We start from the raw sequence: 14,165 nt of genomic DNA on the forward strand, positions 1-14,165 counted from the left end.
TTTGTTCGTTTAAAAAAAAAATATATATCTCGGAGGTTAAGCGACAGGCGCAATTTTAATTGATTCCCTCCTAGGCAACTAGTAACTCTTCATGTAAGCCTGGTTCGGAATCTAATGATTTGTTAGATTTAAACATGTAGTTGTTGTTGTCTCCTTGACTGGATGATTGTGACTTTGAACTCGATGTCATGTTGTAAAGGTCTTCTAGGTCTGTACTCCGTCTGTAACTGAAAGTTAAACAAAAAACAAAGAAATATTACTTTATGCGAAAAGAAGATTCAAATGTTTTTTTGTTTACCTGCTGACAGGACGACTATAAGTTGACATAGCTGGACTACCTGGGTTGTTGTCATTATTACTATCGTTATCATCTACAGACTGGTATAAATCGCAACGATCCAAATAATCTGATGTCAAATAAGGTGGTAGTTCACCTTCATCGTCTTCATTATTGACATAGTCTTGGTTATCTTCATGGTCTTGTTGTTGTTCAACCATACTTAACCATTGGGAATTGTGATTGCGGAACTTCTCCAACTGATAATTTTACAAAAGGGAAACAAAAATTATTTGATGTGACTGCATGAAGTTGAATTTTTAAGATAAAAAGTGGAACCGATTTCGAAGGGTTAAAGTTAGAATGCACCTTTTTGGAGCAATTAATAGCTCTCTTAAGATGGTGTTTATTGAATGTAAATTCAAAATATAAATATTACAGTTGAGTAGGCTTTGCTTTTCAATTCAAATGTGTAACGATATCGGGTAATTCCCCTGAAAAGATTTTTCTTAGAAATATACCATTGTGTTTCATTCTCATTCAATCTCATTCATTCTCATATGTATTTATTCGCTGTGTAAAATTCAAAGAAGCAACATTAAAATATCAATGTCCTGATTGAAGTTTGTGTTTTAATTCATTATTCTAATAGTGTTATAGTCTTAAGCTATGTTTTGTTTAGAAAAAGGTCATAAAAAGTGTATGAAAAACATATTTAGAAGTGTTTCGAAACACAAATGGTGCAACATTTTAGACGACTCTTTAATCCAAATAAAAACGGACCTGAGGTTGAATTAATAACCTTAACAGCAAAAAGAAGGTTCTTGAAGAAACTACTCTCAAGTAGGTAGAGGATATACAGGGTGTCCCACAGTCACCGCCCCAAATGAAAACCATGGATTCCTGAGGTCATTTTAAGTCGAAAAACTTAAGTGGCAATTTTCTCGTTTTCGTCCCGTTTTCGAGTTATGACGTTTTTAATGATTTTTGGTCATTTTTCTTAATTGATATGAAAGTGTAAAAACAACTTAAAAAACGAAGAAAATTGTGTTTGATGCAAAATGACGGAGAAACGGTTATCCGCAGAAAAAAAAAGTTTTGAGACAAACTTAAACTGTAATAAATTCTTGATTGGTTGTAACTTAAGTTTTTCGACTTAAAATTACCTCAGGAATCCATGGTTTTCATTTGGGGCGGTGACTGTGGGACACCCTGTATATCCAATGTTCACTTTAAAAAAAAAAAGAAACATTTTTGGATATTTAAAAAAGCATCATTATTTTTACTTTTAACTTGTATAGCATAGGGCAAGTATTGGTTTCATGTCAAAAACAAATTGAGGTTTTAATCTAAACCAACATTACGATGATGGAGAACTCAAAAAAAGTGGGTCTCGCAATTCCGTCTGTCCGTCTGTGCGTCTATGCGTCCATCTGTAAAAATGTATACAGGGCCAGCTCTTAAAATCTGCAACAACATAAAAGAGCTTTGAACTTCAAGAGCATGTACGTGCATTTTATTTTTCTTAATTTTTGATACTTTCTTGTTTATATCGATTAATATTTCCTTTTTAAGGACATACTTTTTTATAAAAAAAAAGTTCATCATTTTTTTATACAAAAAAAATGGTTCAAATGATTTGAAGACTTGTTCTTTAAGAATTCTTTTTTAATCAAAACCACTTGAACCAACTATCAAATATCAACCAAACCTATTCGGGCCCAGTTTAATTTTTTTTTTATATTTCTTCCATAATTTTACTTTTATATAACATTAAAATTATTAATTTATGAATTATTACCGTAAATAAGAAAGCAACTACGTACGACACCGTCGTTCAATTTATTCTTGAAGATGATTGAGAAGTTCTGCCAGTTCAAAAATGCAATTATTTTTAATTATTGCCAAAAATGGAGTACCTATAGTGTTGGTGCATATGATTAAATGCGTCATATTTTTATCGACTACACTTAACTAATTAAGTGCGATTAAGCAATTGCTTGCCGGCAAATAAGAAAACATAATAGTTTTCTTACTTAGGATCATGCAAGAATAGAACGTTTTTAAAAAAAAGGTTTATTTATAAAAATCCCCCAATATTATTTAGAAATAAAATATTAAAAAACATTGATTTTTAATTTAAAAAATTCTTGTGGTAGTGCAGTATCTCAAGACTACTTTATATTGATTTGTATTAATGAACGAAGAGCGCATTTGATTTATTTATTTATGTTAAGCGAATTCATTAAATTATTCTTACCCGGGAAAGCACAAGATTTTGAAAATTCTGACTGAAGTTCTTCTTGCATCAGGTTAAATGCATTTTGATTAAATTTGCTTAAAACCGTGCATTAGTATCGATTATGAAAAAAGGTTACACATACACCTCAGTGACCTACTTTGTTAAAAGCTCATATTTAAATAGGCAGGACGTGGTGGCGGAGAAGAACAAGTGTTTAAAATTCCGAAGACTGGAGAGGAATTTTCGTGCTGCTTGCAGAGACACTATCTTCAATATCGATTTGTACTTAAACCCCTTTTCATCGACTTCGAAGAATCTTTTGACATTGTCAACAGAGACTGTACTTGGAAAATCATTTTAAATCCAAGCGGCGACAGTCAAATTATTTAACACAGTCCAGTTACTTTCCTCAAAAGATTACAACCAAAATTATGATCCTCAGAATGAGGTAATTTGTTCATTTATTTATTTACCTGTTGTAGGGAAGTAGAACTGGAAATAATCATCAATTTAAGTATTTTCAGTCCCATTAGTATTTCTAATGATAATCTTAATAGGAAGCATATGCAGTGCTATGTAGAAGATAACAACTAGAAAAGAATTGAAGAGAGTTGAATTATATCTTTAGAAAACGAGCACGATTTCATATAAAAGTAATGGTGCTTTTATCCATTTTAAAGAAATTCCCACGAATATAATAAGGAACATCCTCGTTTGTTTTACATATATGCTTAGCTAAGGACTCTCTCGTGAAGACATGATATATATTTGGAAGATTTTGACTACAGCAAATGGATTTTCATAAAGAAATCTCTTCTATTGTAAGAAAATCAAAATAGATATCATGATTTTTATCTCCCGTTCAAAAATTGTATTTAATATACAATCTTAACTTTTGCAACTTACCTTAATTCGTGAAGCCCATTCCGAATCAGAAATGGCAATAATATCCAAACAATAATCACACACCTTCCTTATTTCTGAATTCTTATCATGCATTAAATCAATCAGATAAGCTGGTGATTCCGTCTCCTTAATCATATACTCTCTAGTACTTTCATGCCTCAATATTCTTTGAAATACAAAGATTATCTGCAAAACAATTTCATCATCTTCCTGCTTCGCCTTAAGCAATTCAATCAGCGAAAGTACAACTTTCGCTCTACAAAATAACAATGCACACGATTCATCCCGTGCACAGGTACCCAAATATACAATTGTGTCCAGCACAATATCATCTAATTTCTCTCCTGGCACCAATATATTTCGAATCCATGGAATTAATTCGAAATTTTGCAAAATCTGTGAATAATCTAAATCGGATAGCGATAGATTACCCAGAATTCCAACACATTCTACAATGAAATTCTCATCATCACACATTGTTATGATGCGGGCTAGATCTCCAACATAATCAATGAACATGTGTTGGAGATTTTCATGTTGGGATAGATTTCGTATGAGTTTCATTAGGAGAGCATCTTGATATTTAAAAGCTCGATCCATTAGATTGTGCAGACGATTGCCATCGACCATTATTTGTGCATTACGTTTGTTTAGTGATAGATTGATGCATAGTGCAACGAGGTCCAAGTCAACTTTGGTATTTAAATTAAGAATAATAGCATCGGTTGCCATTTGGACACACTCTGTGTGGGTGAACATTGATTTCACCTAAAATAAAGAAGTTATGTAAATGAATGAGTCAATAGGAAGAACCTTCTCCTCACCTTATCATCCAAACTCATGTGAAATAGAATCTTCACAGCAATTCCATGATGCTTTTCATCATTCAAAAACATCACCAACATTGGAAGGAAAGCAGCTTGCACCATTTTTCGACGTAACGAACCATCAAAGGACAAATTGAAAACTAACTTAAGGGTAACTTGTATTAGATCGGCATTGCCACTTTGAATCAGCCTGGGCAACTTGGCGACAATATTCAACTCATTCATATCATCTTTATTGTCACCAACTATTGACAATTTCTTAAGGAATGTCGTCACTAACATCAAGAGATCTATATTTTGACGATCTAGAGCCTTAACAAGCATCTTTACTATGTTTTTACGTCGCATCTTCTCTTCAAGTTTAACATTTTCAGCCATATTGAGTAGAAGATAGAAAGCAACTCGAAGGAGTTGTTCTTGTTTTTTGGCGAATATTTTCAATTGTTTATTCAATCGATCATATTCTTCTTTCTTGACTTTGGGATCATTAGAAGCTAATGCTTCATTACTGTTTGTTGTGGCTTCGGGTGATGTTGCTCCAGAGGATAGGTGTTCATGATAACTGCTATTTAAAATTTGACTTTTCATCAGGGATGATGACATGGAGCCATGAAAGCTATTCCAATTACCAGATTTTGGGCGTTGTTTTAATTCAGGGATACGACGGCGTGGGGGTTCCATCTAGAAAGTAGTTACATATAAGAAGATTGTAAATTTGATAAAGATCTTACTTACCTCTTTGGGTTTCTCCTCATTCATTATATCAAGAAAATCATCTGAGCTACGATTTAATTTCTCTTTACTGAGTTTTGTATTGGGATTCTTTCGAACATCCAATTCGTTACGCATATTTTCGTAGCGCCGGAGTTCAAAATCAATGACATCCATGCATAAGGAACCAATCTGAAATAAAGTAACAATATGAAGTAAGGTTGATAAGAGTAGGAAATGAATGTAAGACTAACCTTGTACTGCACAATCACAGGATGAAATTTTGTGTATGTGGAGAAACAGAAGAATATATAAATTATATTCGTTGAGAGATCTAGACTCTTTCGCCAGTCCTCGCGAAGGACTCTCGAAAGTGCGCTTAGTGCAGCCTCTGTAAGAAAAAAGAAAGAATTGATGAAATCTTCAATACACTGACCTAGGCGGGTTTATTTATTTATTATTTATTTAAATTTTCTAAAAGATACAAAGCAATATTTAAATTTCATTTGAATTGTTCTCTAGACATCGTTAAATCAATTTTAAAATATATAATTTATTACAACTTGAAATTGGATCACGTAAACCATAGGAAGTTTTCTGAGTTTCCCATAAAAACGGTCTTGACCTTAACGGTCGCTGACGAGCATACAAATTAAATTGAAAAAGCAAATTGCCACCGTCAATGGTACAACACAATATGTCCTGTCTAACTTCTTGGGATTGAAGACTAAGCAATAAGTATTTCGACACATATGAATGCCAATCATTATTATTGTTTTCAAAGAAACGACGAATAGCGAAACGCAAAAAAATGTTTTGAATTTTTTCGATTCTATTGATATTTTTTGCTGTTGTAGGGTTCCATTTAATGCAACAATATTCCAGCGTAGAACGGACCAATTAACAGAATAAGGATTTCAAGGTGTAAGGATCCTTAAATTCAAAAGAATTTCTTTTGAGAAATCCAAGTACTGAGTTAGCTCTTGATATTAAAGAATTCATGTGAACTTTTGAGATGAAATAAAACACCATATTTCTGCAGGTCTAAATGACTTACTTTTTTGAACTTTTTTATGAGCAAAATCAAATTCTTTTGAGTTTATTTGAAAATTGTATTGATAAATATCGTTTAAATTTAAGATAAACCAAGGAAAAATTAAAATTTTTCAAAAAAATGTTATATTTTGAAAAAAAGCTTTTTATACCATTTTTGGATATTTTTCTTAATTTTGAAATTTTTTTGTTTTTCCTTGGTTTATCTTAAATTTAAACGATATTTATCAATAAAATTTTCAAATAAACTCAAAAGAATTTGATTTTGCTCATAAAAAAGTTCAAAAAAGTAAGTCATTTAGACCTGCAGAAATATGGTGTTTTATTTCATCTCAAAAGTTTAAACGCTCACAACTGAAAAACTGTTGGATGAATAAATCTGTAACTTTGCATATTAATTTAAAGTATTTTAAACTTCAATAATTAAGCCTCAGTTTAATCTTATCAACCATAGAAATAAAATAGCGGTACATTTTCTAAAAAACTGTAAAAATTCCTATTTTGATAGCTTTTCTAAATTAATCTCAAAAATAAGAAAACATTTTGTTTAAAAAAGCAAACTTAATTTCTTTGTAGAAAATTAAATGAAATTTTTAAATGTATCCTTGAATATTCTGTACGGTGTTCTGTTGTTGAGATATTGATAGTCAAAGTCAAAATTATGGCTTTTGGTTTGATGACTGATATTGCAGTCTCAAAAAAATCGTAGAAGTGTGAAACAAAATGAATCTTAAGGCCAAATAAATAGCCTTTCTAAAAATAATAATCATTTTATCAGAAAAAAATTTCCTACTTTCTTAAGAGAAAAGTAAAATGAAAATAAAATTGAAAAATTTTGGTTTTTGAACATTTAATCGTAAAACTAGAAGAGCAGAGCTTTCACAAGCTTTTTATTTTGTCATGATGCGATCATTTTTTACTGAGATACAACCTATCGAAAATCACTAAAAAAATCACGATTTTTTTTTTGTTCCCTTAATTTTTTGGACTAGTGTATTATAGATACTTTGAAAAAAGTCTGCAAACATGTTTCGCGATTTTCTTTGGATCTGAAGATACACGGTCACAATATTTCATTGTTGTTGGAAAGCCAATGCATTTTCGTTTTGATTCCAAAATTCCAAAATAATTTTGGATTATTTTTAAGATTATACTCTTTAGATTGAATATGCGAAGCGTACAAAATTTTTATAGAAAAATAAACTATTTACGCAATCTACTGAATAGCTTTTCACTCTGGATGGGTTCAGAGTGTCATCTCTTGTTAAATACTTTCTATTACTTAAGTCTTCCAAAGAAGCATTTGAAAGCAAATCAAGACACTTGATCTTTATTGTATCAACTCTGATTCTGATTTTTTAGAGGCTCTGGAGAGCAGAATCAATTTTATCTAACTTTTCATGACATCTGACCAATCACAGACTTTAAAAAATTCAGAAATAAAGTTCAGGTGGCCTGCGTTCAACACGGGAATACCACAAAGCTTACCATTTTTTTCCAATTCCTCAAGGTTGTCAGCATTTCTGGCAACTTGTAATATCATAGCTGAACCACGTATTCGTTCTCCCAAATCCTCATACAAAAGTTCAACATACTCATCGATATGATTTATAGACACATCGGGTTGTTGTGGTTGTGATGGTGGTGTTGGTTGTTGATTTGATTTTGATGAAGAACGTACAGCAGAAGTTGAACGATGGCTGTTATTATCTGCTATATCTATTTGAATAATATTAGAAGTGACAAAGAGAATTTTGTGTGTGTTTTTAATTTAAATTAGACTAATTTAAGTTAAAAAATTTAATATATGTGTCATAATTTACCACTTCCTGTGTTATTTTTGCGATTTTTTAAATAAAAAATAATTTGTTCAACATCAGCCAATTGGGATCTGTGAATGAGATCGCATCTGTCGACAACTTCTCTGGCCAAAGCAGCTGGATCTGTTTTTGCATTGAGAGTTTTTAGGCGGATGATTTTCTGACAGTCCTAATGGAAAAGAAGAACAAAATTTTTTTTTATGAGTTTTAGGTTTATATAAGTTTTTACAAGAAAATAAAATGACATGAGATAATGATAGGGGGCATATATTCGGGTGAATAAATATGACCTGAAAAACCACCTTTAAACTACCCAAAATACGACATCAAGATTGTTAAAGACTTTCATACAAAGAAGAAAATGAGTGACCTTTAGTTTGTCGTTCGTCAAATAAAAACCCTGTACGAAAATACCTCCGGGAAAAAATAGACCGATCGACATAAAAAAAATATTTGGTATTAAAATATTTATTTTATTAAATAAAAAAAAAAAAACTCTCGAATTTGTTTTTTTTTTCGATGTTTTAGTTCATTGGAAGCTTTTATACGTTCTGAATTTTTGCATTCGAGATTATTTTTGTTTATTTTCGAGATTTTTACATTATAGATTATTGTCATTCATTTATCATTTTATGATCCCAATTTTGGTAGAAATGAAATTTTAATGCATTGTCAAATCTAATTCGGCAAATCCCGTAGGGAGTCAAAAACTCCAATGAAATGTTTTTTTAAGAAGAAAACAAACTTGATTCTAAAAACATTTGAAATATTTTTACATTTTTTTTATAAATGACCTAATTAAATTAGGAAGTTAAATGACATTTTTTGCGGGACAGTTTTTTTGTATGTAATAAGTTGGGATACATCTCCTAATTACATAGATTAAAATGTAATTTATTTATAAATAAAAATAGTGAAAATATTTTTTTTTCAGAAATGTGAATACAATATTCGAATTCCTCGCAAAATTCTACATCAATTTTATATACGATTCTCTATAAAATATTGAGACCGAAAAAAGTTCTAGCGACATGAAAAAGTATAAACCAAATTCGCACCCGTGTGCCCATCACGTCACAAAAAAGAAGTATGCCTACAGAGGGTTAATTGATTTAACTTGAAGCTAAAGTGAGTTAAAAAATGCACCTACTTCTAATGTTGTGGCTGTTGAATGATGTTTTGAGTTTTTTCGTATGCCTTGTGATTTTTTTTTGGAAAAATCTAAAGAAATAATTTGTGAGGACTTTTTATAAAATGAGTGCTCGATTGTTATTATATGTAGATGACAATTTGTGACAAATATTGAACATGTCGCTCATTTGCTTTCATCAGTGTTACGTCATTGGATGTGATAGGCAGATTTTCTGCTCGAGTAATAAGAAATCGTCTTTAACAATACTACGATTTTGATGTTCATATTTTTATTGGATATTATAACTTATAAGTAAAAAAAAAAATATTACCAGTAAATTAAAATTTTTACTTAAAACTTTTGTCTTGGCAGGATATCACCAGAAAACCCCATGAGCAAATTGTTAAGACATTGAACGAAGACAAAGATCTAGTATCTTGGGATTTTAAACTTTGGTTTGTTAAAACTTTAATATATGTAGGAGCTTTACCTTAAAGATATGACTTATTTTAAGTGACGTATAAACATGTTTATAAAAGCAAAGGTTGCTCATACACCATAGTGACCGAGATAAATTATTCAAGTTTCTCTCACGAGAATTAAAGAAAAAAATATTTTTAATACAAATTTTGGAATGGTCAAATGTCAAAAAACACGACGGTTGACTAGTTTCATATATGTACCGTTAATAGCTAAGATATTTCAAAATTTTGTTCATAAGTATTACAATTTTCGGACTTTGTATGATTTGAAAATAAAATTATAAAATACTTCATTACGGGCATTATGAAAAAGCGATGCCAAAAATGCGTTTTTTGTTCTCGTAAAGTTTAAATTTGCTCCATTTCTGACTATGGCATCCATGCGAAAGTAATATTCATTTTTTTTTATCAATTCAATTGAGTCAGTCTTTGACAGCATTGCTGTTAAAGTCCCTTCGCACGTTTGTCTTCTTAACTTTTCAATTGTATTTTTTTCAAACTGATTTGTTATTATCTAAGTTAATATCTACTTCTTATCTCTTTCAATACAGTATTCAGCTCTATAAAAACCAGCATCGATTTTATATTTATATTGCAAGTCTACGCCCTAACCATGACCCTGACATACAAATTAAAATCCCTTATCGGTTAATAAATCAATCAATTAAAAATATGTATTCATAGATTATTCAAAAAGAAGCAATAAAAGTATTATTAATACAATCTATTATGCGGTCAAACAGGTCAAATTGATATGGGACTATAGGGCCTGCATTGATGGTGGTCAACTACCGCACAATGACGGACTCCGCCGACAACGACCAACGCCAGCTGTCAATGTTAACTCCCACTTCAAGTTTCAAGTTCATTACCTCTTACGAGCTGTGTGTAGATCACAACGAATAAATATTACAACAACAACAATAATAATAATTATATTACAAGGGGCTTCGCGAGTTATAAAAATAAAAACTTAACCATGACCATTTTATGGAAATGACCAAGTCGAGACAGACAAGAAACACAGCCAACAGCAGAGTGTTGTCGGTCAGTGTTTGGTGCCAATTCTTTTGTTTATTCTCTCTTAAAACATTTCAATCTGAGTCAGACATCATCATCATCATCAGGGCTTGTTTCCGAATCAATTTGAAAGTGTTCATCTGGATCTGGATAGTGTCGATTGTCGAACTTGTGTTTGTTTTATCATCTCTTCCTCCCAGGGTCAATTTTAAAGCAACATCTTTTGACCGAAAATAGATTGCTTATGGTTGACGCGTTTGAATGTTATACATTTTTTTTGGCACACATTCAAACAAATGACGCAATAAACAATTTTTTAAATTCCACATGGGATAATCATTTAATTGCCATAATTATCTCCAGTAGCATTATACAAGCAAAAAATCAGCAAAGTTATCAATGCCATTTTAAATATCAACCATAAAAGAGAGCTCTTAAAGATTGATCTTCAAAAGTGTCTGTCTTTTTTTTTTTTTTGTTAAAATTAGTAGATATTTTTTTATAGTTGCGTGTTTTTTTATTTCTTTCAACTCGCACTTTACGCGCAAAATAGCTCCAAGTCTTTCGACCCGACACAAATGACACAAAAAAAAAACAATATCGAACAATAAAAATTCGAAAGGAAAATTGTGTTGCCTCGAAAATGGGTCAGGTCAGGGAGGTTTATCTGCCAGCAGATTGTATAGATTAATGTTGGGTCGATTTACTTTTTTGTGTTTTTTTTTTTCCTAGCCTTGGGCAGTTTTCCAAACATAAAATTGAACTTTGTGTGTTTTTAATGTGTTGAGGGGAAACTGAGTAGTAAAAAAAAAACACAAACGTTTTTCTTTTGCTATAGCTTTTTTTTTTGTGAAAGTGATGGATTAAATTTATTATATACTCTGATGCGGATGCCAAGTATATTTTTGTATCAAAATAAGTTTTGGAGAGATTTTTTGTCAAAGAGTAGGTATAATGGAATTGAAATTGAAAAATTAGACACACACAAACTATAACAGCTGTCACTGGATTTGTGCCAAGAGTTTATTGATACTTATATGAAGACAAAAAAACGAATAATTGTGTGAACCTTTTTTTCTTATGTTATGGTCTAGGTCATTTAATTTTAGATATAAAAGGAGAATGACCTGTAAGAAAGACTTTTTTTTTAAATGAACTTGTGTTGTAACTTGTTTAAAAGTTTAAAAACGTTTTATCTCTTGTTGTATAGAATGGAATTTTGTTTAATTTTTGTAGAATAAAAATCATATCCGCTATTTTCCTTACCAAATTACTCAAATTTATCATTTTTGACAAAAATATTTAAACAAAATTATAAAAATATGACGGCTCCGCGAAATTAGGCCCCAACAAAAAAATGAAATAAGGCCCCAAAAAAATACACACAAAACAACAACGAAATTTCTCAAATTTTGGGGTGTTATTTCATTTTTTTGGGCCTTGTTTCATTTTGTTTTTGGGGCATAATTTCATTACGAAATAAGGCCCCCATGAAATTAGACCCCAACACTTATTTTGGGGCTTACTTTCAGTTTATTTTAAAAACAATTTGGGCCTTTATTTCATGTTTCATCATTTACATAAAAATGCTATACTAAATTATCTTTCAAAAAAACTGTTGTAAAATTCCGCTCATCAAGGACCCAGAATTGGCAAAGTACCGCATATTATGGACTCTGTTGGTTTGCAGCAATATCTTTACATTGAAAAGCATTAGTATAACAAAATAGCTGAAAAAATCGCGCGATTTTTGAACTATTCTGTTACTTACTAATGCTTTTCAATGTAAAGTATTGCTGCAAACCAACAGGGAGTAACAGAAAAGCTGCAAGAAATTGAAAGGCATTCGTTTGCAGCACGATCTTTATATTGAAAAGCATTGAAAAGCATTAGAAACATTGAAAAGCATTAGAAAGTAAAAGAATAGCTGAAAAATCGCGCGATTTTTTCAGCTATTCTGTTACTTTCTAATGCTTTTCAATGTAAACATCGTGCTGCACTGCAAACTAATGCCTTTCAATGTAAAAAAAACCATCAGGGATCATTGAAAAAAGCATTAATAAGTAACAGAATAACCGAAAAAAAAACATAATAACAGTTTGAAACATCCTTGAGGAACAATTTTAAAAGTTCCGTCAATAAAGATAGTTCTGTTGGTTTGGGGTGATATTTCATTACCAAAAATAAATTAATTATGAAAAAGAAAAATTGGGGTCTTATTTCATTTTTCTTAAAAAGTTCAAAATAAGTTGGGGCTTTATTTCATTTATTTTTGGGGCATTTTTTCATTTCGATGGGGCCTTGTTTCACTGGGGCATATTTTCATTATGAAAAAATACCCCAATTTGGGGCCTTATTTCATTTTTTCTTTTGGGGCCTTATTTCCTGGGGTCTAATTTTGCGGAGCCAAATATGACAACGTCATATAATCTACAAATATTGGCCGACTGGAAAGGGTATATTTTTGAGCGTGAATTTCATGATAAGTACACTGAAAATAATAAATTTCGTAAAATTACGAAAATCGTTTCATACACTACATTTTCGTTGGCCCAACGAAACTTTCGTTGGCTCAACGTATGTTATTTTTCGTAATATGAAAACCTTCATCAATTAATGAAAACGTTTCATACACTTTTTCTCCCTTTTTAGTGCCAAAAAATCCAATTCAATGAAAATATTCATCAATTAACGAAAAATTTCATATTCATTTTAAAGAATAAAAATAAGAATTTTTTCGTTACTTTATTAAAGTTTTAATTAAGTAACGAAAAAATTCATTAACTTATGAAATTCAACATTAACTAACGAAAATCTTCATAAGCTTATGAAAATTCTTCATATACTAATGAAATATTACATTGGCTTATGAAAAAATACATCAGTTAACGAAAAAAATCGTTGCCTAACAAAAAAAAACGTAGACTTGGGTGCATTTCTGGTTTAATGATTAAAAATTGAATCTTGCTTTATATAGTTCACATTAGGTTTTTGTTTAAAAATCTATGTAAGTTGAGCTGAATATAAAAAATATTTGCGTATTGACAAGGTGTCTCACGAGAAGTCGGACTCATCAGTTGACTTAAGTGAGCTCCACCGGGTCGAAACGCCAATTTTTGGTTTTGGACTATATATTAAATTAATAATTTAACAAGTCCAATAAAAAAATACAATTAATACAACGAAAAGTTTCGTTAGCTAACAAATATTTTTTCGTAATTTAATTAAAATGTTCATTAAATTTACGAAAAAAATCGTTAGCTAACGAAAGTTCTTTCATAAATTAATCAAAAAATAGATTGACTAACGAAAAATATCACCGTGGTTAGTTAAATTTTACGTTAATCGATGAAAAATTTCGTAAAGTGATGTCAAATTTCATTAACTCTCGATCAAAAATTTTTATGAAAAATTTCATTAAAATACTACAGTTTTCATTGATTGATGAAGTTCTTCATTAACGTATGAAAGCCATTTCGTTGAGCCAATTAAATTTTTCATCGGCTGAAAATTAATTAAATTTTCGTTGGCTCAACGAATTTTTTCGTTGTATTTACGTAAGGATTTGGTTCAGTGTAACACTATTCAAATCAGTTAAAAGTTTAAAATTAAAATTTGGAAAGCCAGATAGAACATTTGTGTAATGCGGATGTTGAAAGGGAATAGTAATATGAGGATCAGGTCTAGAAATGCAA

General features: G+C 30.7%; 1 protein-coding gene across 3 annotated transcripts in view; it reads right to left on the reverse strand.

The window, feature by feature from the left end:
• The window catches only part of LOC129911612 (kinesin-associated protein 3), a 41,158-nt gene continuing 26,993 nt past the window's right edge, over positions 1–14,165 (reverse strand). For all 3 annotated transcript variants that reach the window (XM_055989461.1, XM_055989462.1, XM_055989463.1), the window contains 8 exons: positions 7,840–8,005; positions 7,505–7,735; positions 5,218–5,354; positions 4,988–5,155; positions 4,250–4,933; positions 3,426–4,193; positions 299–537; positions 1–227 (listed from right to left, as the gene is read on the reverse strand). In XM_055989461.1, the coding sequence (XP_055845436.1) occupies positions 71–227; positions 299–537; positions 3,426–4,193; positions 4,250–4,933; positions 4,988–5,155; positions 5,218–5,354; positions 7,505–7,735; positions 7,840–8,005 (2,550 nt within the window). In that variant the 3' untranslated portion in view covers positions 1–70. The remainder of the gene's footprint in view (positions 228–298; positions 538–3,425; positions 4,194–4,249; positions 4,934–4,987; positions 5,156–5,217; positions 5,355–7,504; positions 7,736–7,839; positions 8,006–14,165) is intronic.

The sequence above is a fragment of the Episyrphus balteatus genome, chromosome 2 (genome assembly GCF_945859705.1).
Source record: "Episyrphus balteatus chromosome 2, idEpiBalt1.1, whole genome shotgun sequence".
NCBI lineage: Eukaryota > Metazoa > Arthropoda > Insecta > Diptera > Syrphidae > Episyrphus > Episyrphus balteatus.